Source organism: Fringilla coelebs (assembly GCF_963513975.1).
Source record: "Fringilla coelebs genome assembly, chromosome: 8".
Taxonomy (NCBI): domain Eukaryota; kingdom Metazoa; phylum Chordata; class Aves; order Passeriformes; family Fringillidae; genus Fringilla; species Fringilla coelebs.
The window spans coordinates 17,326,614-17,354,521 of NC_140066.1; the positions used below are offsets into that span (position 1 = coordinate 17,326,614).

Below are 27,908 nucleotides of genomic sequence, written 5' to 3' on the forward strand. Positions count from 1 at the left end.
TACTCATCCCAATAGGAAGCTGGACCACTCATCCCCAGAACCAGACCTACATGGTACTTAGATGCCCTGAAGCCAAAGCTAGGCAGTTGCAAGGAAAGAGAACCAGCCACCAGTGCTTTCAAATGATAGATGGGCTGAGTTGCACAGGGGTCAGGTGAACATACAATTTCAGTGATTTTTGCCTCTACACACCCTCTCACCCTACTTGCTAACCTAGAGGCAGAACAGCAAAGAAAAACAGAAATTTGTTCTGACCTTTGTCTTCAGTCCCTCTGGTACCTCTCAGAGGTCAGACTTCCAGCAATTTCTCTCTTGCAGCATAAAGTGAACTAGAGGGAAAAAAACTGTGGGGAGCTCTCTGAATCAGATGCAGTGTTTCAGAGACTGTTAAGAGCTGGAGTCCAGTCAGAATCCTGAGTAAGAAACACCTTTGGTCTGGTATGAGACCGAGGACACATTAGAGGTGCACAGGGGAACAAACTGAGCACACACTTTATAGAAAATCAACACAATTTTTACCCTATTTTGATTAGAATATCACTTCTAGGGCAGTCTGGATGCACAACTGCAATGGGTTTTACTAGGTGGACGGCTGAAAAAGTTCCATTAAGATCATACAGCAAAAGAAAAAGGAGCACAATAAGAGTCAGAACTCCTGACAAACTGAGTGGCCCAACTTCAAACACATCTCCTTCCAAATTAGCAAAAAGGTATTTCCTCATAGAAAGAGACCAGTGCTATCAATCAGAAAGTACCCCTCAGACAAGATAGGATTTGGCTACATTAAATTGTGACTTGATTTTTATTTAACAAAGTTCGAGCTGGATCCCACCCTCAGTGCCACAGCTGAGCTCTGCACACACCACCCTGCCTGTGGGAACAGCATCACCAGGGAAATGGAAGCCCCCCTTCCCTAAGGACAAAGAAGGCATGCCCACCCCAGGGCTGCCCTTACCTGAAGTGTGCCTCGTGTTGCCATCTGAGTGCTTTGTTAAGTCAACAGTTCTGTCTACTTGAAACAACTTCAGATCATCTTCATCTAAAGCGATATCTCCCCAAAAGGCAGCTGGAGAGAAACAAAGTGCAATTAGTTCAGTTTTTATTTTGGAAGGAAGGCACAGTTCCCAGTTGGCTTGTACCACACATAAAGGGCAATGACTTTGTGGCCAGAAAAAGGTCAAAGGTTGCTGCAGTTCTAGAAGTTCCAACAGTGGACATCAGCGGAGGCCAAGTGACAGCACTTACATAAGTCCCACACAGATCCACCAAAATGAGATGATTACCTGAGATTCCTTGTGCCACTCACTCACACGTGGGACTCTCAAAGAGGGGGTGCTCACTCCTCATTAAAGCCTGCAGGAGGCAACCACCAGCATTGTCCTCTTTCCTGTGAAGGAGCCAGGTAAGTCTCAGCTCAGATCCTGCCTGAGACATTGCACTGCACCATCCCCAGGTGAGCAGTGTGTGCGAGACTGGAGAACAGCAGTGCAGCGCTTGAGCTCGGCAGTGCACACCTCAAGGCTACAGGCTTCAGGATCTCACACACCTAGACACAATGCACTGGTCCAAATCCAACCTGAGAGCCAGCCTACCATTTCCACTTAGCTAGAGAAACACCAGTTATTTGTGCCCTTGTGGATTAGTTCCCTAGATTTAAGTTTGCAGAGCTTTCAATTTTGTGAAAATCTTGGAATATCAGTCAGAAGACAGCAAAATAAGGTAAACAAACAGATCACTTGACATTCACAGCTCAGAGAAACAGACTAGGAATCATTTGAGTGGAAGAAATTACACCCCTGGAATATCCTGGCTGAGTTGATGCTGCACAGTACCAACAGGTACCATTTTGAGAATTGGAACAAAATAAACACAGGCAATGAGGCTGTTGATCAAGCCTAGCAGATCTTTCAGAGATAAACAGATTACAAACAGAGCTCTTAAAACTCATACAAGAAGCCTGTATAGGCTGATGAAAAATTAGAAAAAACAGCAAATTAATTAATGGTACAGTTGAAGAGAACTCAGTCAGACAAACAAGGAACAATACCAAGGCACTGTCTGCAATGATGACCAGATTTGATGAAATTTCCTTTTTACTTCTCTTGTTAAGTCAGCATTTACATTACTTGAGGGGAAAAAACATCCCATTGCTACACCAGAAACATAACTGATCAAAGCATGTCAGGCACATAGAGACCAATGTGCTTTACCAATCATCTCACTTTTACTGCCAAGATCAAATGGAACATGGACCTTTGCCTGAATATCAGAAACTGGCAATCAGATCTGTGGCCATTGAATTAAGAAAGATTAACTCAGAGTTTTCTCTGACACAACACGGTACTGGTTCTGATTCGGGACTTCATTCCTCTGTTCTGCATCCCTGCACCTCAGTCAGTGCAATAGTATTTGCCAATGTCACTGGTCTGGGATGTGGGCATGGAAAGAAATCTTTGCTTGCTACTGCCTGCTACAAGCAGCAGAGCCCTGGCATGAGCAGAGGGTGACTCTGCTGCTTCTCCCTTTTCCTGGGACAAAGCTGCCTCCCCTGTCTACCTGGCTGTGGCAGCCTCAAGAGAGGCTGGTTCCAGCTTTTTGACCAGGTCTCCTTAAAATTGCCACCAAAACTCAGTTCCAGAAGAGGACATAGCTAATGCAGACAAATCTGTAACAGACTGACATCATCAGTAACTAGGGTAGACCCTCCATTTGTTACACAAACACAGAATCAGGCTCTCCCCAGCTCCTGGGCAACCCAAGCCGTCACTCAGAACAGAGAAGAACACAAAACACTGGCAGATCCCCCCCAGGTAACAAGTCTACCAGTACAGCCAAACATCCCAGGCTGATTGGGATGAAAGTGGAAGTGGAAGAAAGCAGTGAGATAGGTTCCTGTGACTGCAATTGGAGAAGAAGGCATTTTATCCATCCTCAGGAATTCCTTGCCCAGAACAATGTGGCAGTCAGGTGCACATGGATCCCATTGCCATCCCGCCACCTCCCCAGCCACGTCTGGGAAGTCACTGCTGGACTGGCCACCTGCCACCTGCATTCCCTGCCTCCTTGTCAAACCTACTGTCCCAACTCATGGCCACCACCCTGGGCTCTCAGTGGCTCTTTTCCACGAGTACCACACAGTCTGTTTCTCAGGCTGAGGCAGCCAAAACACAGCGTTCAGGGCAAGCCTGCAGCGTGGATTTACACCTACAGAATTGTTACGTTTCCTTCCCAATGGAAGGCAGCAGTTTACTCCCACTTCTAGCAAAGGGATCTCTTTCTGTTACAAAGTAATACATCATCCTGATAGATAGCCCACTACAAAAGCAGAATTTCCCCAGCATTTATTTCCAGCTCTCTGCAGTCCCAGAATCATGATTTATCCCAGTCCCCAACCAGCTGAACAATTTTCCTTGCTGGAAGTCCCAGCTGAGAATGCTACACTGCAACTTCTCCTGTGCCATCAAAGGCCCCTTCCCAAAGACAGGCAAGCCTGAAAGCCTCCACCCAGAGGGAGCTGTCCCACAGGAAAGCCCAAGCACTTTATTTTAAAGGGTCACAAGTTCAGAGACTGCTGGCAAACAAAGCATCTGAAACCATCCCCTCTGGTTTCTTTTACTGAGTTCTCCGTTTTAATTTAATGTGGGAGGATTTCCAATTAAAAAAAAAAAAAAAAAGAAACAAACAAAAACATATAAATCTCCAAACAGCAGGCTAACAAGCTTGGAAAGCAGAGTTTCTCTTGGCAGAGCTCTGCAGTGTACACCCAGGTGCAAACTCTTAACACACAGTGCAACAGCATGCCAGCTTTTCTTTGAGAAAATGCATTAATCCCTCTGGATAGCGGGAACAGAGCAGCTCTTCCTGAGCTTGCTGGAGCCAACGTGAGAGACTTTGCTCCTCTTCTGGACTGGTAACCTGCACCAAGCACCTGAGTGCTGAACCTCACCACCCCCAGCACCTGCAACCAGAGAGCATTTCTTTCCTGGGCAAGGGGGAAGGATGACTGCGTTAAACAAACAAATTCAGCTCCAAAATGAAAAAAGCAGCCTGGCTAGCTGTCTGCATTCTCAGCACATTTCTCCCACAGGAAAACAGCCCACATGCTGTCACCTGAATTGTGTGCTGAGCACAGGGTGCCACGACACCAGGAAAGCAAGGCAGGTGGCACTGGGAAGGAGAGCACTTCCTTCTGGGCAGAGGACAGGCTCAAGAGTTTTTCCAGGTGCCTCCCCCACAGCCAGAGCCCAGAACCATCTGTGTCTTCACTTTTCCACAGTAACATTTTGGGGAGTCCCCAGCAATGTGACAGCACAAAGTGTCTTCTTTCTGAAAACTTCATCCCTCTTCCCTGTGAATCACCTCCAACTTGCTTTTCCCCCCACTAAAGCCACTCTTCTCCTATTTCCTACTTGCATTTTCTTCTTTCCCTGGTTCTGAGTAGCACAATCTTATTTCAGGGGAGAAAAATAATTGTGCTATCTCTCATGAGAATTCAATTCAGAGGCGTTCACAACAGTTTAAACCATTATCCATGAAAAGAGTGTTTCATCAGTTTTAATAAGAATCTTGTACTTTCTGGGTTGTTTTCTCTCCTTCAAAGACACATAAGGAAAAGAATAAATCACCAAAAGAAGTTTATGGTATTCAGACAGAAAACAAAATAATGTTGTTCCTAAAAATATATCTCAACCCAAAATGTACTGTTGCAATTAGTTAAAACCAGGCTTATCTACAACACTTCAAGACAAATTCCTGGGGATGGGTATCCTTCACCCTCACCACAGTTAGTTACAAGCTTCTACAAGAACACGAGCCACTTCAGCTGCCAGAAGGAAAATATGACTCCATACTTGAAAAACATTTGAACTGATCTTCAGCCACCAAGGTGGAGGCTTTCATCCTTTCATCCATTTGCCTGTCACAAGCTCTGGCCAGGAAGCCCCCATTCCAGCACAGCACAGGCCAGGGGTTTATCCTGGTGGCAGGGATCAGCAGAGCAGTGCCCCTCTGCACACTGTGGAAGAGCACAGCAATTTTCCCTCTAGCACTGCTCAGAACCAGCTGTGACAGAGACTGACAGAAAGAGAGACTTTGGAAACATGAACACCCTGCCTGCCAGGAGAGCACCCTACTCCACCTCAAATACAGACTCAACATCTGATGCTTTAATTAAAAAATGTCAGGTTTTAAGTGCTGAATGGGATCTGAACTTAGACTGAAGACTATGTCTTCCAGTTTGAGTCAAAGGGGCCCTCTTGTTTGGGGTGACACCAAGCTGTGTCACCAGCTCAAGGATCTGCTCTGCATTTGCAGCTAATGGCACAGCTCACAGTGGCAGATTTCCTGTCAGTCCCTCCAGCAGAGTTCTCACACAATTTTGCTGCTCTTTTTGAGCAGGTGTCCCACAGGGCAATACAGGAATGAGCAGGTTAAACCAAGAGCCCTGTGAACCCAAGCAGTGCCTCAGATTTGCTTCACCAATCCTCACCACTCAAGCTGAGTTTTTATGAGCATTCCCAGCCCCTGTGTGTAGATAACAGCTGGGTTCCCAAGCACAGGTACCTCACGACTTGCGCCAGTACAAAATACACAAGGAAGAAGAGCCTGCACAATTAACCCTGGCATCTCCAATTCTGTGAGCATCACAGGCAGGCAGCCGAGAGAGCCTGCGGGGCACAGACTCAGCTGTGTCACCCAGGAACCACACCTGAGTCTGTTTGTGCCTCAGGCAAACCCAGACGTGCTCTGACCCCACCATGAGACCAACCACACCTCATCTCTAAGGCACAATCTCTGTCCCCACGCACACCTCTGCTGTCCATCAGGCACCTTAGGGCAGCAGTCAGTTCCTTTTGTTCGTGAGCTGGCAGTACCACATCCAAATAACAGAAGAGAAAACCGATGTCCCTCCCACCTGAGCCACAGGAGCACCTGGCAAGGGGTGCTGGGCACATGTGGACACGGGAACACATCCCACCTCCTGGCAAACAGCAGCAGAACCCCTCAGGCGCTGGCCAAAACATGCCAAGTTATTTCTGAGCATTTGCAGAATGCTTCCCAACCTGACAGGTCTGGGTGGTGGAGATTTCATTTTCAGGGCTGGCCAGGCTCTCGTTCAGGCTAACACTGTGCAGCCTAACAATACGAAAATAAATCAACAGATCAAAGCACGTTCCCAGCACCTCCATATTTCTTTTCTCGCAGGAAGACAGGTCTGTTGCTGAACCTCCTGCTGGCACAGGAACCAGCAGAACAATAATGTGAAGTATGCTAAGATTTATACCTTAGAGAAAAAACTCAATGCATTCCTCAGGGCAAAGTAACAGCTGTGTCAGAGGGAAAAGCAAAGCCTCAAAAGGCAGAAACCAGTGAAAGAGGAGAGAGAAAAAATCCCAGACCACGAGCATCAAACACTCAAAACAAAGGGAGATGGGAAACAAGCAGCCAGTTAACAAAAAGCATTAATACTGCCACATTCAGCCATTGTGTTTTCATCCAGATCAATTTGTTTCTCACCAGTAAGAAGGAGCAGATGTTTCCCACTGGCCAGCTTTGGGGATGAGCTGCCATGGAGGCTCTGGGGGTAACCAGCTCCACTCAGCAAGGCTGTTCGGAGTCTGAGCTGGTGTCTGGCATCAGTGGGGTTTCCTGGCAATAGGGACTTGGTGATTCTGTCTCCACTGGGAAGTCCTCTGTCCAGGGAGCACATTTTGTTTCAGAAATTGCTCTCAGTTTGCATAGGAATGTCTATGAACATGGTCTGCTTCGAAATGGCAAAAATTATTTCAAAAGCATCAAAATCTCCTGGGAATCAGAGTCCAAATCTCTATTCAGATTTCTGCAGAAAGGTAAACTGCCTAAATTATCATGTGTCGTGCTCCCAAAGCACCCTCTCTTGGGAAGTGATCTGCAGGAGACCCAATTAGGCCAGAAATCCTGATTCATATTCAATGGATTTCCTATCCTGAGAGGGGACAAGGCAGGAACAAAGAAATACTTTGGGCTTGAGTTTGTTCAAAAGTGCAAACACACATGTGAGCCCGCACAATGCCCAGCTTTGCTGTCCCTGGACTGAATACCATGTTATTTTAACCAAGAACCAAGCAATAGAGCTTGCCAGAATCAGGTTAGGAGAAAGGCATTTTCATGATAAAATTCACAGCTCTCCTGCCGCTGGTTACTTCCTCACTCAAGGTCTTCATCTTTTCCACTTCAGCACGGCAGTCACACCAATCCAGCAATCTAGGAACCCATTCCCTGTAGAATGAGCGGTGCAGGAGGGCACGTGTGAGCACACGGAGCTGGAATGCCGTGCCAGGCAGCTGGAAATCCATGCCACAAGCAGCAAAGCAGCTCCCTCTACGGGCCCTGAAATGGTTAAACACCTGCGCCTCCAGAGAGAGCCTGCCCGGGCCGGGCAGCGGTGCCAGCACCCAGAGCGCCCCAGGAGCTGCTGCCCTCGAACGGGGGCAAAGCCCAGCTCAGCCCCTCAAACCTGGCTTAGCCCCTCATGCTCCCATAGGGAGTAAATTGAGCTGTGGGAGCTTCATAACACTGTTTTCTGCTCCAGGTGATGGTGCAAGTTCCATGGCAATGCTGGCATGAGAGAGGGATCTGGCTGTGCATCTCTGAATTTTTCTCCCTGAAAGCTGTACACAGCCTGCAGCGCGCCTCTCGGCCATGTTTTTTGTGTAGGCAGGAAACAAGGGAGAAGCTATCATGGACTCATGAACACATGCAGCTTGAGCTCTGCCCCAGCACAGACAGACAAACATCCTCAGAGCCACACCAAAAGCAGGTAAATTCACTTGGAGACCTCACTCCCTTTCAAGTGAAACCAAGCTCAGCAACTGACTTGGTTTTCCTGACCAGGCAACTCTGGCCCCCTCCTGCTCCCTGGTGGACACAGGTATCCTTCCTGGATTCTGTCCATTCCACCACGGCCACGATTCTCCAACAGCTTTTGTCACACCCTGCTCAAAGTTATTTTGGTTAAATGGAGGCAGCAGACAGAGACCAGAGACCCAAGAACCAGCTGTCTCCACCCTCTGCCAACACCCGCACCCCACAGTGCATACAGAAATGGGAACCAGGAAACAAAACCATAACCAGATAAAAGGATTTTCTGGTCTGATCCTAAATGATAAGACCCATAAATAACCCAGGGGCACTATTTGACAGAAGAAGCCCTTTCTCCAGGTGCCTATGAAGTGACCCTTGTTAGCTCAACCTGCAAGGCAGCAATGCTGTCTTGGAAATCCAGCATTGCTTCAGCTGCCCTTTAAGAGCAGGAAATGGCAAGGTTCTGGGTAATGAAATCCAAGAATGCTTTTGTCAATTAATTATGGAGAAAGCTGAACTACACAAGCCCCATCTCACCCCCTTCATCATTTTTGCTGCTCAATATAACTTTAATTAATCTTTCCTTTGGCAATTTGAAGGAAGGGTGAGCACGCTGCAAACACCCACTGAGTATTAAATTGATTTTCTGTTTTATAGTTCTCTTTCCCTCCCTATTGGCCAGGCTGTGATTTGTGCCCCTTCCCTTGGAGGCATTTTTTCCATGCTAATATAATCCAAAGCCCCAAGCAACAATAGCATCCAGAAAAGTAACACTTTGCACAGCCCATTGCTTCAGCACAGCCTCTGCCAGCACAGAGAAGATTCTCTCTTGCCCCCTTTTCCCCCACGCCACAAAAATTCAAAGCAACCACCTCATTTCCATATCTTCATCATTTTTGCCTAAAAAACTGACAATGTTTTGTCCTAAGTGACTAACACATCAGGTCCCTGTATTTCCTGCCTGCTATTTGTAGCAGTGCATCTCAATTACCAAAGCTCTAATGGAAAGCCTGTTCTGCTGGCAAACACGACCTCCTAGCTGAGCTGCCAGGCTGGTCTGGTACTGCAGGTACCTGGACCTAAAACCAGAAGGCAGGAAAAAAGCTCAGCTGAGGTCCTTCATAACTTGACCTACGCTGAGCAAGAGACAGCATCCCCCCTCGGGCTTGTGGGGCTGCAGTCGGGACCTTGAGCAGCGAGCACACCCCAGCACAAGGCCAGCCAGCTGCAGCCCAGCTGTGCAGCAATGGAACAACCTCCACTCATGGGACCTTCTCCTTTGCCTGGTGGGGACCCAGGCCTGACTGGCACCAGCAGTTAGGGATCACCTCCTTACCCCAGCACACCTCAAGGGCAGGCATGGAGACTGGCTGCCAGCACTTTCTGTCTCAGGAATTCAGGCTCTTTTTCATCACCACTGGTTTTGGTACCACAAGTTAGGAGACCTTGACCTAAAATATTGCATGTCCCATAGCAGCTGTCCCACAAGACTTTCTGAGCCTTATGGCCACCAGTTCCAGTCTGTTGGGAGGAGACATCCAGGTCAGAGCTTTTCCTCAGATAATTCCCCTACCATGGGACTTGCCCTGGATTTATTCTTCAAAATTCAGATGAGAAACATAACCTTAGAGATGACAGAATAAAAATTTAAGACTAAAACTCTTCTAATTTCATTTAGAATGGTGCAGTGGCTAAGCACTGTCCCCCACCCCAAACACATTTCATTTCAAATTGCATCTTTTGGGGAGGGATGTTTTTCCTTCAGTGGCCAGAAACACACAGGTGTCAAAACCTCGCTGTTCTCACCCCAGGCACTGCAACAGGGGAATGGGTAACCCCAAACAGGCAGAAAATTCCCTGTCACCTGCCCACCCCATGGAGGAAATTGGCTCATGGCAAAAATGAACAGAAGAGGAGCCACGAACTGAGCTGCATCCTCAAAAAAGGAAGGTGGCAAAGCAGGCCTGATTGGAGCAAACTTTAAGGCAGGCTGACAATTTAAAACCACATGGTCCTGGATGAAAGGAGGCAGTTCATGATAGATCACATCTATTCAAGGGCCAGACAAGGAAAGCAAACATAGGCTCATTTTACTCTTTGTTCTTTATCCACCAACACCAGGAGAGGAGTGCTGCAGCACCATTGGAAGAGAAAAAAGAAACGGACAGCAGGCAGGAAAGAAATGGGAGCTATTTATGGAGGATAGCTAATTTGAGCTGTTTACAGACTTTCCTTCTGAAAGCTCGGGGATGGGAGGGTGGGCAGGGAGGTGGTTTCAGCCATTAAAAATACAACATGAGAATCCATTAATTTTCCATAGAAACAATGTCGTCACAGAAGCGAGACAAATCCGATCAGTCATGCAAATGTGCTGATGTTAAATTCTCAGGCCTGGGTGGGGAATTTGGGTTGCCAAAAACACCACAATGAAGAGATCAGAATGAGATTAGAAGCCAGAGTGGCTGCAGCACTGACAGCATGGTGGGTGCATGGGATGTAACCAAAGGCACCCCAGATTACAGCGGAGTTCGTGCCTTCAGCCAGGCACAGGTGACCCAGCAAAAAAGACAAGAAAAAGTCATCCTTGCATGAGATCTCAGGAAGCAGGCAAATGCCACATTCCTACTCTGCAAACCAGAAAGGAGCACAGCTCACTCCAGGGAATGAAGGTCTCAGCAACCCGCAGGACTGGGGCCCTCACAAGATGCAAAGTCACAGCATCAGCAAAAAGAGGTGATAGCAGAGGAAATGGGTGAGCACAGCCCAGCACAGCACCAGGCAATTCCAGTTTTGGAGAGAACTGTCCCAAGTAAGCATCAGCACTGTCCCAGGCACATGCTGAGCTGTGATGAAGCCTTAAACATTGCATCTGTGTTAATAAGGGGCAAAAAAAAAGTTTATTTCCCCTCCGATAAAACAAACAAAAAAAACCCCTAAACAACCAAAGGCAAAATGAGACCAGCAGACTTTATCTCCTTTCTTCACTCTGCTCTACAAAAAGCAAACTTTCCAAACACTCCCTGGAAGGAGATAGTACACGTGAAAAATTACAGTGGCGCTCTCAGCAGGAGGAGTGGAAATCACTCACCCTGGCAGGGAACACAGCCCTTCCTTGCTGTCAGTCACCATCCTGGACTGGCCTCACCACAAATAATTAGAGGACAAAAATAACCTTGCAAAGTGAAGTGTGCCACCTCCTGTAATACCCAAAACATTACCAGAGCAACACCTGGGACAAGGATGCTTCCCAGAGAGTCCCACCGCTGGCAAAAACAGTCCAAAGAACCATATGAATAAAAACAAATGAGAGGTCAAAACACATCACAAGAGGTGCTCCACCAGGTTCATCCATCAGTCAAAGTATCAGTGTTTGTCCTCACAAACAGCTGGTTGGGTCACCTGCTCCTTTTGAAGATGCATTGGTTTTACATTTGAAACCTTTGGTGCTACAGCCATGGGAATCCCCTCCACACAAGGGCTGCTCAGGCTCATCAGGGTGGTGTCCACAAGCCTAGGAAAGGGCTCAGCCCCCCAGTGTCTGAGAAGGGGGTTCACAGCACACTGTGCACCTCAGGCAAACTCCCTGTATCATCAACTTGCCCAGAAACAGATATTTACCAAGTAATTCACCTTGGTCACTGAAACCTGCCTCTCGTGTCATGTCATTCAAAGCCATGGCTCCCCAGAAGGGGACAACCCTGCAGGAGACAGTGGTGCCCCAGATGGGGGCTGTGCTGGAAGGTCAGCACAGGCTGCTGAAACTACTCTTGGTTCAGAGACACACTTGCTTCTAGAACCCCTAAAATGCCACCTGCCCCTCTGGTCATTCCCCGTCCATTTTAAACCCCTACAAAAAGCCTGGAAAAACAAGGGGATTGCCTCATCATGTATACAGAGTAAGCAGGATCTCCTGTGTCCCCTCCGTGGCTAACAAGGCTCACCAGCAGCCAGTGCAAATGCCTCTCTGGAACCTGTGGACACAGGGCAGAGGATGGAGCCAGCCTGCTCTGGCAGGCACTCTCCCAGTCTGCTTTGCAATGGCAAGCACGACAAATCTGGCAGCAGCACACCCCTCTATAAATACTGCACTGTGCAGACATGCCTGTGCAGCACACAAAATCACAGGGCTGCCCTCACAGGAGAGGTCTGCATCCTGCCATGGCTTTCCTCCAGATGGTTCTTTCTGATGCCCCAAAATGTTCCATTGCCCTCTCCCCCTTTTCTGAGCATCCCTGCCATAAATGCTCTGCTCTTGTATTTCAGTGTTACTGTTCCACATCAGCTAAACTCAGTCACCCAGACATCTACAGCAACAATCACTGATTTCTCAGTGACTCCCCCTTGGTCTATCCCATCACAGTTGGCATGCATAAAGTCAAAGTCCTCGATATTCAAGGGCATTTTTATTGTCACAGCCATGCACACTGCAGTGAGCATCTAGGACTGTGCAGCAACACAGAGCTCCTCTGTACAGTGAGCTCCTCTCACTGTACAGAGCTCCACAGGGCTTCAGAGGCTGCTGCCGCTCCACTTACAGAAGCATCAGCTTTGGGTGCAACTTCTCACCATACAAAACTGCTCTCACGGTTCACACCCAAAAGTCAGAGCAGCCAGTTTTCTGTTTTCTTCAGCCAGATCTCATTACACTCTATTTACTGAGATTGCTCAGAAAGGTGTAGAACTGTGCTCTGATCACACCTTGGAGTTTTAAAGTAGGTTGTTGACAGACCAGCATACAAGTGGAAGATGCTAGAAAGGAAGTCATGCACCTTGTCTTCTTCTGACACAGCTGATCCTGCTCCAGCTAGGAGCAGCCAGGAAAGCAGCAAAAGGTTAAGTGCCATTACCCCCATTCACATTGATTATGCAGTAGGTACCCATAAGAAGTTGGTCTTTATTGATACATTCTTGAACATGCTAGTTCTGTTTCGCTTCAAGCACTTAACTACATCTGGGTGAGGACATGTTCTCACTTCCCAAGCAAGCCAGCTGCACCCTTCACTCGCTCAGACATCAACCATAAAAGCCTGCTCAAGAACATGCATCTGTTTCACGCATGGCTCATATGGCTAATTTAAACACTTTCCATATGCTGCCAAAGAGCTGTGACCAAATGCCACTTGCAAATAAATGAGAAGATTGTCTGGCTTCCACAGAGAAAAGTTTCATCTTGGAGCAACAGCTCTTTTGTTCCCAGGTCTGCCAGGGCTTCCCCAGCCCCTTCCTCAGTCAGATGTTGCTGACTGGTCCAAACACTGCCTCCTCCTGGGATCGTGCCACTGCAGCAACACACTTGACAGATCAGGGTGGGTAGGCTTTGGAAAAGACCTGTGGTGAACACCTCAACACATGGAAATCATACAGTCATAGAAGGGTTTGGGTGGGAAAGAACCTGCAAAGGTCTAGTTCTAACCACCTGCAATGAACAGTGACACTCTGAACTAGATCTGGTTGCTCAGAGCCCCATCCAACCTGACCCTGAGTGCTTTCAGGGACGGGGCAGCTGCCACCTCTCTGAGCCATCTGTTCCAGTGGCTCATTAACCTCTGTCAGGGTATCCTGCTCCTTCTTCCAGAAAAAGTTACTTACTCATAGAACAGGCATGATTTTTGCTCAGTCCTTATCCAGCCATTTCCATTGGGCACCAGGCTGTAACTGCTGAAAATGTTCAAAGTACAAATGAAGCTGCATATAAGCTATAATTTCATGATTCCACATGTTGCTGTGACGCCAGAAGCTACCATTTCACTTCCAAAGTACACACAGTGGCTTTCTTCTCTATTCCAGCCTGCCAAGAAGTCACTTGCCATATTGCAGCTAGACCAAATCCAAACTAATGGTCTGTAGGTGTGTGATGGGAGGACTGTCAGTAAGGCCTTCACCCAGGGTTACTGTTCTCCAAGAGGTAGATCCAGTCAGGGAAGCATATACTAAATATCTCTACTTGGAAATGGACAGGAAGCTAATAGGAGGAGTTAAAAATTCAAAGGGGAAAGTAAATGGATGCCACTATTTTCCTTGTCAACAATGGCATGCTGTACTTGCACCCCAGAGAAGTGCAGTGCAGAGCCTGTGCCTGCTGGAACTGGCCTTGCACAGTAAACCCCACATTGTCTCTTCAGACAGAGACTGCTGGAGCAGGCACCAAAGAGGTGCCTCAAGGAGCAGTCCAAAGATACACTTCTCAGCCTGTCCTGAAGAAGTGATTATTTCATGGTTACAGAGTCCAGGGCAGAGCTGGATGTCCCAGACCTCCACCTCAGTGCTCCACTATCAGACAGACCATCCACTGCTGTCCAGCACCAATGTGCTGGAGCTCCCCTCCTTTGCTTGAGGGTGGAGGGTGTCCACTCTGTGCCACTTCACAGGCAGGAAGGGCAGTCAGACCAAGTGGAATGTGAGATCATCCAGCTCCACACTGCCTCGCACTGGGGGCTGTCTCCCAGGGCTCAGGGGAAGGGGATCCACACTCACCAAAGCTATCCTACTCCTACATCTAGTGGCCACCTTGCAGCATCTCCTCCCTCCCCCCCTCTGTTGGGGACCACAGACACAGTTAACAGAAAATACCCCTCGAGTCTGATATTGGGTGAAGCACATGAAGAATTACTGCTGCAATTGATTCACATGGTTTCCGTCATTCAGAAATTCCTGTGCACAGGGGAGGTGTGGGATTTGCACATAACCGACTCAGACAGCTGCAGATTTCCATAGGCACTAAATGTCTGCAGGCAGAAGCCACTCCTCGTGTAATCCCATTAAACAGCTGGAATGAATGAAAATGCTGTGCAATTCAGCACACTAACAGCAGCCACCCCTGCTTCCTCCACCATTAGTGCAGGGTCCTCTCCAGTTCAGCCTCTTCCCATGGGTCCAAATTACAGGAGTTTTTTCATACCCTAAACTGTGCAGAAAGCCTGGAGCACAAGTGAGCCTGCAGTAATGGAAGACTGGTGTCAGAAAGTGCTCAGAACACATCCAAGCCCCTCATCAGAGTCTTCTTCACTTTTGGGGATATCACTGCAGAAAGTACAAGTCTTCTCATGACTAGGAATCAGTACACTGGAGATTGGGAATAGAATTAAAATCAACACACCACCATCTCCAAAGGCAAGGTGGTGGAACTCACACAAAATATAATTGCTAGTAGATTGCAGGACAAGCAGGAGGATCTCAGGTGGAAGCTGTTTGCCATTTAAAGGCTTTTCATGGCATTTTCATGGCATCACACTACAGGAGATGTGAAAAGCCAGCACAGAAATATAGTGTTCAGTAATTTGAAGGAGGCATCATTAATCCATCACCTCCCAGAGAAGGCCAGAGCTGAGCTCTGCTCCCTGAGGCATCCAGAAGAAGATGATATTCAACAAGCTTACACTTCATGCATATGCAAATATCATCTACCTTTCACACTGCCATTAACTGTTAACTCATCCTGAGTGCTTTCCAGTCATATTTGATTGTCAATACATGAAACCTCCTGCAGCCTCATGGAAACTGTAGGGTCTCTCAGGGAAGGTTAACTGCAGCCATGACTCCAGACAAGCAAGCAGGATTAGACAAGCACATGCACAACAGAAATACCATCAACTGTAGATTGTATGCAGCTTGCAGAATTGTTCATTTACTCTCCCAGAGGCAGCTGGGTTTGTCTCTTTACATCCCATCTTCCTTTCCAATCACTTGTTCCTATGGACTTTCTTGTGCTACTACAAGCATTCAGAAGACTGGAAAGTAAAAAACCTTTTGGTTCTGAGTAAAAACCAGATCAGTCACTCTTTGTACTCAGTTCCTACAGATCGCTGATACTGGGAGAAGGAGGATGAGAGGGAAGACCACCTTCCTCAACAGCAGCTCAGCTTTAAATTGGAATAAAGTGGCCATGACTGCAGCATCAGTGGACATGGCTGGGCCAGAGAGCAGTTGTTGGACCCTTAGGCAGTGGGTGAACTTCTGCCTCAGCACGCCCAACCCTTGCTTTCCAGTTCTGTCCTGAATACAAAGCATCAGTCAGAGATACTCATTCCAGGCCTTCACAAACATTCATAAGCTTACATTGTAAATATTCAACTACATAAACATATAAATCATAACATTTCTGCTGGCCATCCCCCTCTGAAACACCTCAGCTGTGCCCTGTGCATTAGCCCAGTCTTTGTCAAAGCTCTGCTCCCCACTTCCTGACAGCAAGCACTTGGCACTTTGCAAGTGATCCATATGCTCCCATGCCAAACACCCAGTAAAGCACAAGGCTAGCAAGGATCTCTTCTCATCCTTGCTCTGTGCGTACTGCCCCAACTCTGCAAGAGTAGAGAAAGGATGTCTGTCCAAACCAGTGCCCTCTGCCCCACCACTGCACCTATTCCTAAGCAGTGCCATGCAATCACATCATTAGCAACTATCACAACATGTAAGCAGGGTAGGGCTGGAGGTAGAAAGCAAACTTCAATCCTGACATTTCTCAGCTCTAATAAAGTATCATTACAGGAACAAGTTATTCCCCTGACAAGCTGTTTGTGCCCTCTGGATAGCAAAGTCTTGTGTGAGGAGTGTGCCTGTCTTTGAATTGGGAGGCTGCAGTTTGACAAAAGCAGGGAGCAGAGGTGAGAGGGACCAGAGCTGCTGTGAGGCAGTTGCCAGAATTTAGCAGTGCCAGTACAGTCTCTGTGCTAGCCTTGCTCTGAGACAATGAAGCCCTTTTTTGGCTCAGGCTCTAAAAGCACTTCCCAGCCACAGGCAGACTAGTCAGGGAAAATTCCAACCCAAAAACCAGCAAAGTAGCATCTCCTTCCTGTCCCACAGCTTTAACCCTGAGCATCAGCATCAGGGAGGGTCACCAGCCCTGCTGGAAAAAGCAGGAAGGCACCAAAAGAGAAAGTGGCTCAATTACTGCAGGACACTCATCCTGGATTAGAAAGAAGAGGTGGTGCTCAGGTGTTTGCTCCAGTGGCTGCTGGTTTTCAATCCCTCCTGCTCCTCCAGAAGATGCCATGGACAGGGGATTAGCTCAGCAGGAGAGCCTGAGCAAGCAGTAGCAAACCCCTTTCCCTGCCACCATAAGCACAAAGGATGAGAACAGAGATTTGCCTCTGGTTCACCCTCTCAGAGCCACCTTTGGATCAGTGGAAAGCACAATGCAGGCACTTTCCAGAAGGGCTGCCCCCATCAAAAACCATTTCCATTATTCAGCTATTCTAACACCCTAGCAGCAGCAGCAGCAGATCTGCTCCCCCTTCTGTCAGTCATCCCTCTGCAGCCACACCAACACCCATCAAATGCCAGTGCTCCCTGCATGGCACACACCTTGCACAAGATTAAAAACCACCATAAAGCAGCATGGCCTAACATGGAGGTTTTCAGGCTGTGCTTTTCTCATTCCCCTCCAGATTTTGCACAGACCTGCAGTACTGTGGGGAGCAAACCTTCACACACCTAGTGCAAGAGAGGATGGAGCTCCCTCACCATCAGACACTGAAGAGCGGAAAGCAGGCAAATCCACTGGTAAGAAGGGGTATTACCAGAGTATAACCAGAGGTATTACCAGAGTCTAACAGCCTGAGAATGTTAAGAAAAGTAATATTCAAGGCAGCTCAGAAAACACAATTCAGTTTCCAACGGAGCACATTCCTCAAACAAAGCAACTAACATGCTGGTTAGGCAGGATAAGCTCACAGTGTTCTTTAACATCAAAAGTGTCCCTGCTGCAGGACATGGCATAACTGTCACACAGGAACTGGGTGTCACTGGAGATGGGGAACCATTATTTCCATGGCTGGTGATGGCTTCACTCGCCTGGCTTTGTTTCCCTGCCAGGTCTGACTGCACAGAAAAGATTACAGGTGTGCTACAATGGGAGAGAGAGCAGGGAAAGGGGGAACACATCAGTGTATTTCTCTGGGCTTGCTGCTAATACACCCTGTTACCCCCACACAGCTGATGATGAAAATCTGTCATGACTCATGTGAAACCTCATCTGCTCCACTAGTCCTACATAGAGGACAAACAGCCATTGGGAAATTCTGGGGCAGAAAACCCAAGGAACTTCACAGATCTGAAACAATAAATAAACCCCAAAATATTCCCCTGAAGAGAGAAACCAATGCACTACACTAAATGCACAGGCTTCTGCCATCAGCAGGGAATACTGAGCATGAGCTACCCAAAGGACTTGCACTGCCACTTCATGCTTTCCAGGTGCCAACAGAATGAGGACAGCTCGTGAACTTCCACAAGCCAAGAAGTGCCCCTACCCATTGCCCTTTAAAACTGCTCTTCCTGGGTCACCCCTAGCTCCTAGGTAGAATCCCAAGGCAGCTGAAAGCCAGTTATAAGCTTGCATGATCTGCTGCAGTGTGCTGCAGAGAGGCACTAAGCAGTTCCCACAAGGTGTGGAGCACAGCTGCCTGCTACTGCCCTCCATGTTTCCCCTCCTTCTCCACAGCCAGTGTAATCTTAGACTTCTTAAAGAAAGGAATTTTCCTTCAACAGCAAAGGATGAGCATATTCTGCTATTAAAAACATCTGAGTTCCTCTGAATCTCCCCAAGACAAGAGCCAACAGCTGGGAAGCTTTGGTGTAAAAGGAAACAAGGATGCAAACAGGTAGGCAACACTAACTACACCTCCGAGACGCCAGGAGCTCTGACTCCTTCACAGGTGAGTAAGAAAAGAGCACAGGGATGCTGCAGTTAAGCTCTGGCACTTCTTATTCCAGCAGGCTATGGATGCTAAAAGCTTACACAGGTTCAAAAGAAAGCAGGTGGAAGACAAAGCTACCCAATACCATTAAAGGCAATGAGCCATCCCTGGACAGGGGATTGTGGAGTCTGCAGCAGCCAGGGAGACATTCTGGATCTACCACTCTGTCTTACCCTGCTTTTCTACATCTCCTTTGGCATTTACTGCTGCCCCGCTGAAACAGGTTACAGAGTTTGTTTTGAGGCAGATCAGTCATTCTTAAGTATTAACAGTACATTTCTAAGGGATCATTTTAGCTTTAGCAAAGCTCCAAATATAAAAGAACAGATTAATAAAGGCCTTGAGAAAGTATTTTCCAAGTGCTTACCCATGCCTTTTGGCTCCCAACTAACTGTAAAATTTTGGTCTGAACGGTCTTGGTGAAAAAGGATAATTTTCATAGAGCATCTTTAACAAAATGGCAGGATGTAATCATCTCTCTGGGGTGATACTTCTCTTAGAGAGAAGTCACCCTAAAACATGCAGTATGTTGGACACTGAATGACAGGGCAAATTTTGTAAGCAGGAAAGAATACCATGGTCACCAACTGGGAAACTAGTGAAGATGCAGAGCCACAGACCAGTCTTCATAGTTGGAAAGCCCCAGTTCCCACCACTTTGTTTTATTCTAGCCCAGCTCAGAGAGCACTAAGAGGCTGAATAATTCCTGCTGGCCCCAGAGCACCAGAAATGGTTTCACGAGTAGAAAGGTGTTCAAGGCAAAGACCTTGCTTTGAGGATCCAACTTTCAGGGAGCCAGAGAGAGAAAGGGAAAATGCAAGGCTGAAATCAGCTCAGACACATTCAGCTGGGCCCAAGCCTCCAGCAGTGGGATTTATTCAGGGCTTAAAGCATTTCTCTGGGACTCTTTGTCACAGGAGTGTAGGTACAAACAAACGGTAGCTGGGACAAAGGGAGGCAACACACATTTTATTAGTAAAAAGTTAATCGGCTTAAAGTGTGCAACTAAATAAGCAAAGCTTACATTAAAGTGACCCACCAATAAAAGATGCCATGGAAATAAAGTTATAGGAAATACAATATAGTCTCTATGTTCTTTTGTAATCCATCACGATAAATATTCATGATTCTGGGTTAATGGGGTATGCAGCTCTCAGCCACCACAATAGTTTTTTGTTTATTCTCAAGACCATGAACTTTGGAACCATGAACCTGAATTTCAGGACTCTGTATTCATGCATGTTAGCAAAATTCAGGGCAAGGCAGGGTGATGGAGACAAGGCCAGGACCTTGGCTTGTGACAACGTAACAGAGTTTGCTGTAGTTTTTGACAATGAGTAACAAGAGCCCCAGGATGCACAGAACTTCCTGTGGATCTGTCACCCTCCCTGCCTCCACGCCAGCAAAAGGAGGAGAGAAGAGACACAAGCCTGTTCCTCACTTCCAGTCCATGGCTCATTCCAGAGTCCCCCTGTTCAGAAGACAATGGCATCCTCAGACAGCCCTGGAGGAGGCAGAAGCTGCTGGCACCACAGAGCAGCAGGCAGAGCACAGAGCAAGGTCCACTCCTCGCTCAGAGGAAGACCTGCACAGCCCTGCACACAGCCCTTTGAGCCTGCAACTGAAAGGACACTTCTGCTCTCTGAAAACAGTCCTGAAGGCAGAGGACACCAAGCTCCAGTCCTGCCTTCACCAGAGAGAACACACCACTCCAAAGTGTGTTTTAAAGAGTCCCAAGCCTCCCTAGCCAGGCCCACATCCAGTTGTTCCTTTGATGGTGCCACCCTGTGCAGCATTGCCAGCATTCCCTGCTGTGCTATGAGACTTCCAACCTCTCCACTCCAACGTGCATCAATGTGGACAGATTACACTGCCCCTTTTCAAGGTATGTTAGGAGCCTTTGGATTAGTGAAGGACATGTAGAAACTTAAATAAAACTAACAAAAAACCAAACACCACAGACTTAAAGTTCAAAGCCTTGAAAGCAATAAGAGGAAAACAACTTTAAATGTTTGATCAAAGGCGTTTTAAGACATTTTATTTTGTTGTTGTTTTTTCCTCTCAACTGCTTACAACTAACAGCAAAGACGATGATCCAGTAAGGTCTTCAGCAGATTTCTAGCGTATTCAACTGAAGCATACACCCCCTTTCCCAGTAAAAACTTCCAATTACCTTTTTCTTCTTTCCCCACATAATGTAGTGAACCATGAAAGCAAGGCTTCCAGCAGCCTGGCACCAGAGAGTCAGGCCCTGTTTTGCTGAGAGCTGGAGCACAGCTCTCCACTCTCCACCACTCTGGATCATTCTGCAAACAGAACTCACCCCTTCACTGACCCCTCAGGTTTAACTTAGGGAAAGCACAGCCTAAGACTCATAAATAAACAGGATCTATTCTTCATGCACCTTTCTTTAGGACAACCCAGATGACAATCTGTGCCACACAGAGCTCTGTTCCTCTATTTGGGCAAAGCTGATCACTGTGATCAGCTGAACGTGAGCAGCACTAGGACCAGCCATGGCTTCAGAACGCCCTGTCCTGTAATAATGCAAAACTCCCTCCAATTTTAAGCCTTTGATGCTTCAATTGCAATAGTTAAACAAAGGACTAGCCCAGAACATTTATACATAAGGAAGAGGAATTTAGCAAGAACTGTGGAAGTTGAGACATTAACAGGAAAGATGAAAGTGTACTTTTGGAAAGAAAACTATTTCTCCAACTACTGAAATATCTGCCTTGAATCACACGAAGGCTCTGTCTAAAAATCAAGTACATCAGAAAACAACAACAGCCTTCTCAAACCCAAGGTTTCTTGCTGAGACTGCATGCTGGAATATTTTTCTTTGCAATACCTGCAATAGCACAGAGATGGCTGTTGAGGGAGAAATACACAAATGTCCACAGGAGGAGGGGAACTGGCTGGGAAGCAAACACTGCCCATGCCCTGTGTGGAATTCTGCACTGAATGACACCCTTCTGAAACAGGGGATGCCCCCAAGCCCTCCCACTCAGATCCAAGGAGAAACCTCTTCCCTGCACAATTCCTACTACCAACCTCTGTAACAACAAGCCTCTGGGACAAGCCCAAACCTGGCAGCTCCTTCCATTTCACCACAAAGCACCAGGATCCAGGCACTGCCACCAGCCAGGAGGACACAAAGAGCAGGCACACGTGATGGTTTGAGGTCTCCATTTCCATGCATGCTTGCGTCACACCTCTGCCAAGAGATGAGGGATTGTACAATGGGCAAAGAGAGAAAAAGATGCTCTTTTCAACATCAAAACAAAAGAGGGCAGCCAGGAAGTTTTACTCCTCCTGTCAACATCCTATTGCCAACCAGCAGCTTGCCTTGACAACAAAGCTTTCCAAGAAAAGGCAGAGATGTGGGCACTTGAGCAGTGGCCTTAGAAGATCCCAGCTCTTTGCCCAGGAAACAGAAAAAAAACCAAAACCAAACCAGCATATCACGTATCACCTTCCTACTGAAGCATGAAAAAAAGGGGAATATATGGCAAAAGAGGCCAACGAGGGGAAAACCAGAAATCAATAGGATCTAACAGAGCGTGACGGAAAATCACTTCCCTCATGAAAAGAGGTTACTTACCAGGTTAATGAATCTTTTCTGTTCTGTACTTAGACACCCAGGAAATGGAAGGGGTCACAGGAGCAGTGTGGGTGGGAATGAAATCCCTAGAACATGCTTTCAAGAACAATCAAAGGTTAGAGATTAAATCCAGACAGCAGTCAACTGCAGAGCACATCAGCAGCTCGGTACAGGCACCAGCTGCGGCTCAGAGTGTCCCGAGCAAAACACTCTTCCACCATCAACAGCACAGCAAAAACCAAACTCCTCTTCCAGAGCAAAACCAGCCTGACAGGCCACCCCTGCCCCCAAAGGGTCAGCCCCAAGAGCCAGAGCATCTCTGCCTGCTTGGGTCAGCAGTACCAGCATGGACAAAACAAAACGGTCTATGGGTCTCCGATATGAGTAACTGCAATAGAACCATGAAAAGCAGACTCCAGAAATCACACTGTGCAAATCACATAGACAGCTCTTGGTGCCGTGGCCAAAACTTCTCAAAACTCACTTTTATATAAAGCTCTGTTCCTCACGTTTGTTGGAAATGCACAGGGAAAAAAAACCAACCAAACAAAACAAAATCAAAAAAACCAACAAAGAAGAATCTGGCACTGGCAGAGTACAAGATCTGGTGATAAGAGAAAGCTGAATTAGACCTCTGGAATATCAAACACATCTGAAGCCAGATGCATTCTGGAGCCCTACTGGCAGGCCCACAGATAAAGCACAGAGCCCTGCTGCTTCATCACTGCCCTGCCCACATCCAGTTCGAGCCACTGACCACAAGTGACCCAAGGAATAGCTCTACCTAGGTCCAAGGTACTCAGTGAGGGAAATGCAGATGCGAGAGTTCCATCTTCTGTCAATGCCACTGAACTTGTAGGTTGCTATGCTGGGTTCCCCCACTGCCTGCAAGGATTATTTACCGATGGATGTTTCTCAGTCTGGCCATCTTGACTCTGGTACAGCTCAAACACCTCTGCCATGCAGCTGTACAAGCTGCTCCAGCAGCAGCTGCCTCGTTTGCTACCCAATTTCTGCAGCAGAGACATGGATAATGCAGCCAGAAATCCCCTTTGTTACTCGTATTGATGCAGTCTCAGGTTAGATTTCCTGCACAGGATAGCTGCTCAAGTCAGAGTTCCATGTCACACCATCTGCCTTCATCCCCAAGGAGCCACACCACAAGCTCCAGAGCAGATCTAACACTGGCATTTCTGTGAGTTTGACTGCAAGTCTAGTGAGTTTAAGGATTTTTATATCAAAGCAAAAAACCAATGCCTTACTGAAGCAATACCTTCATCACACACATCCTGCTAACACACAGCAGCGTGGACAATCCTTCACAGCAGATGTCTGTCCCTGGAGCTGGGACAAGCCCTTCTGTCAGGTACAGCCACTGTTAGTGGGAGAAGGGCACAGTTTGTAATTACAGCTCTTTCAAAGTCTGCTCTTTGAAATTAACAGCCTCCAGCAGATCCCACCTGAAACTGGTAATGTAAAATGCCAAACAAACCAGCCAATTTTGCCAGTCCTGAGCAAATGGAAGTGCTGCTGATTAGGCAATGCTGTTTGCAGCAATGCTAAGTTCAGTCACAACGATGGAGGAATGTGAGACTGGCAACACCCACAGTGAGATGAAAAGGGGAGAAAGGCAATTCTCAGCACCCAGTACTGCATCAATCAGTCTCTTCCAATAAGGAGGCAGAGGGACCCAACTGTACTCCCAACAGCAGCTCTCAGGAAGATAAGATAAAGCACTTGGCAGACTTACATTTCCATCTTGTAACATTGTGGTATGGTTTGCTCTGTGAATAGCGTTGAGGTTTGTGGATGGAAAAACTAAACAGATGCTTTTCACTCGAGTGCTGACATTTACATGAACACAAAATTACTTGAGAGGACATGAATTTCCATTCAGGTCTAAAGTTGGGCTGATTCATGGACCAGCAGCAGCTGTGGGTCTCTGACTATTTGTACCACTCAAACCAGAGGCTCGAGAAACCAGGATTTAACAGTTGCTGAGATTTCCTGGGACTTCCTTCTCAACATGCAATTAGAGATTTCTCTCCATTGCAAGCTAGGCTGACACAAACTGGCCAAGAAGGGGCAATCAGTCACTGAGAGTTCTTTAATAAAGGGCTTCCTTGCACATTTTAGCAGTTTCTATTGACAGGGAACCTTCCCGTTCAGGAAGTGCTAGAATGGGAACATCAAAGAATGCTTGGAGATCAGCATTTCTGGAAGCTCAGCTGCAACAAAGGAGAAAAAAAATCCCAAAACCAAACAAGCCCAGAAGTCCTAGTAGCTGAATCAAAACAACAGCCAGTTTCTGCTTAGTCATCTATCTCTTCTGAGTACTGAAATCACATTTCAGCACTAGTTGAAAGTGGTTTTGTTGCAGCTTAATACCTGCAGTACTCGTGATCCAGGACAACAGAGTCATTCAGTGTCAGAGGTGCCTCCTCTCTGCCAAGCCTGCCCATCTCCAAGTCAGCCCACAGACTGCCCTGTCAGGTCAGTGTCCCCCCAGTGCCACCATCACCTGCTCGGCACAGACATCTCTGCACTCTGAGTCAGTCACAGAAGCCAGCCCTGCATTCCCTCCTGCCCCTCGAAGGGAAGGGGAGCTGGGTGGAGCAGCCCCAGTCGTACAGCACACAGCCTGCTGCACAGAGCTGGCTGGTCAGGGCACAGCAGCTGCACTCACAGCAGGGCTGCTCAGGGAGAGCAAGGACAGAAGGACCCCTGGGAGCCACTGCCAGGACGGGAGAGGAGGCGCCGGGAGAAGCCTGGGGGAGAGGGCATCGCACAACACCGGAGGCAGGAAGCAGAGAAGGATCTGAGCAATTCTCCAGGCAGGCTTTGGAGAAGGCTTCAGCAAAAGGGAGACAGAGGAACATCTGAAATGAATCTGTAGGAAACACAGGGGGAAGCAGGCACAGAGCACAAAGGTCTCTGCAGCGAAGGCCGGAGCAAAAAGAAGGAAATTAAAGCGTCAGGGGAAGCAGATTGGAATGTATCGGACACGCAGCAGTGCCAATTTCCCAAGGACTAAGGTGTGAGCCTAAGCAGGCTGCAGTGGGTATCTGCAGCCACACAGCTCTTCCCCAGACTGGGCCAGAGCCCACTCACCTGGGAGACACCCACAGGCAGTTTTAGCAACAAGAAAGAGGTGGGTTACCAATAAATGCAGCAACTTCTTGTGTTAACCATTGGCAAGGCACACTACACAGGTTAGAGCGGGAAGAGAATAAAATCTCCAAGCACAACTGCAAAGGTATAATGTAATTACACAAATGCAAAGTGCCTCCAACCAAAATCCTCAGCTTTGTGGACTTTTAAATCCTGGAAGACTTAAAGCAAAGATTCTAAATGCCTTTTTCTGGGACTCTGTGGCTTACTAATCTTATGCCACAGAACAGCTGAAGAACAAGCAGCATTCCTTGACCCCACCTGAGCAGGCTATGGTTGAGGGCAGACACCTGTGAACTGCACCCAGACTAGGAAGCTCAATAAAAGCTCTGGAGAAGTATCCATGACAACTGCAAGCACCTCTTCCCCACCTTACCAGGCTTTTTTAAGGGAAAAAAAAAAGTCCTCTGTCCTAAATTTTCCCATTTTTGTCCTGTCCATTACTAAATCCCAAGGTGTAGGTATAGAACAGAGCATTACATCTCCTGTAGGCCAAGCAGATCCAACACACCCCAAGAAGTGCCAAAGATCAGGCATGATTTAGTCAGATCCCAAGAAGACAGATAAACACTGGAAGGACTTCAGGCCCAGATCTCAAGTTGCAGTGATCATAAAGTTTTGTTCTCCAATTCCCCAGGCCATTGACTTCCCTACTGAGGAATCTCAGGTGCAATAAAAGGGTTGCTGGTTATTATTTCTTTAAGCCAGAGCCATTAGCTTGTGCTCAGCTAGGATTGTAATCAAAGTCACCTTAAACCTTCCCTTTGAGGAGGAAACTTCTGCTGCAGCTCTGCCTCACTACAAAACACCTCCCCAATGGCAAACAGCTGCATCACTGAAGAGTGACCCCAGTAGTTTTCACCCACCTGTTTTCCGTTCTGTAACTGCTGTCATCTCCCCAAAGCAGGTAAATTAAAGACTGAACAGTCTGGTCTCATTCTTTCCCAGACCACCCAAAAAGAGTCAATTTCCTCCTTGAGTATTTAACCCTTCCTGCAATGTACCAGGGGAAGAATGCAAAGGGAATGATTGCCAGTGAGAGCTCTCCTTTCTCTATAAAAGGTTCCATCAGCTCAGCACTGAAGATTCCACAGACTGGGTCATGTCCCAGACTCTGCTCTCAAAGCCCTCCTACAAGCAGTGGTAGCAAAAGAAGAAATTTCCCTTTTCTGGAAGGCCATATGCCTTCTGAAGTAAGGAGACCAGGACTCAGCTCCCAGCCCTGCCACCCCCCTGTGACTGCCCCTGGGTAAGCACATGGCTCCCACTGTCCCCTACAGCTCAGACCCCACAGCAGAGCACTGGGACCTTCCCCACAGCTGCACTGCCACTGGCCATGCAAGCCCAGAGGCTTCAAAGCTGTATTCAAAACCTGTAAGATGGAAATGAGATTTCTTCACAGGATTCTGTGATTCCCAAGCACAGGGTAGGTTGGCACACACTCTGCCAGTGCTCCCACCATTGCCAAACTAAACAGGACCACTTGCAAGATTGCAGGAAAGCTCTTGTCCAGAAGTGAGTGGGCTGGATGCCTAGCACTGCCTGCAGAGAGCTTTCTGGTTGCCCTGCTAACACGGTGGATCCACGCTTCCGACCAGGAAAACAGCATCTGCATCCCACTCAAAACCCAAGCAACACTCTAATGACCCAGGCTTCACAGATGCTGTCTCCCCTTTCTCATTTGATTACCCCCTCCAGGCTTTCAGTTCCTAAGAGCAAATTCCTCAGCTGCCCACAGAAATGTCTGCACCTGACTTCAGATGTTTGCACCACAGCCCGAATGAAATGTGCAATCTCCAGAACAAAAGGCACTGTGCCTTTACAGAGGGAGAGCTCTGAGGAACAGAACAACAACGAAGCACAATTTACAGCTCTCAGGACAGCACTGGGTGTGAGAGCTCTAAATGGGGCATTTAGAAGTTAGTGGATCAAATCAGCAGGTGGAGCAGGAACAAGGATGGGTGGCAGCGTCCTGTGATGGACAGGCAGCATCCCCACTTGACGGAGCCTTAGCTTGCAGGAAAAATGATCATTGCCAAACTGCTTCTCTAATACTTTTCTAGTGATAAAGAAACAGGAGATATGGAATTGCTGCTTGGTTGATGCCCCTTCACACCTCTTGCCCCAGTTCTTCCCCTTTTGAGCTCATATCCTGAGAACTCCACAAAATCCATGGGAACTAATTCACTTTCTAGGTGCTGTCTCCCTGCCAGAGCCCTGCTCTGTTCTGCAGCCTCCCCAGGCCAGGCTCTGCTCAGAGCACTGCAAGCAATGGCCCAGAGCAAAAGCCATGGAGAGATCAAAGTCTCATGGAAAGAAGCTGAGCTTGAATGCAAGGCTCATTTGTACCTATAGGCAACTCCTCCTTGGTCCAGCTCTCCTCAGCCACACAAACCCTCCTGAAGGACTCCTGAGACTCTCAGAGGCAGCAGCAGCCCAAGTCCCCTTTGGCCTGTGCCTCAGGAGCACACAGCTGGGCAGGCAGCTCTGCCCATCCCTAATGCAAACACCTGCACAGAGAAACACTGCCTTTGGCCTGGCAGTCCAGACTTGGTCAGCCTGGAGTCAGGACATGTCACACCAGGATGAACTGC

The 27,908-nt window shown here is 47.7% G+C and overlaps 1 protein-coding gene across 1 annotated transcript in view; it reads right to left on the reverse strand.

Moving 5' to 3' along the window:
• The window catches only part of TLL2 (tolloid like 2), a gene marked incomplete at both ends in the record, with an annotated part of 82,455 nt that overhangs the window by 50,017 nt on the left and 4,530 nt on the right, over positions 1-27,908 (reverse strand). Inside the window, one exon of the mRNA XM_084209907.1 lies at positions 956-1,066. Coding sequence (XP_084066033.1) covers positions 956-1,066 — 111 coding nt within the window. The remainder of the gene's footprint in view (positions 1-955; positions 1,067-27,908) is intronic.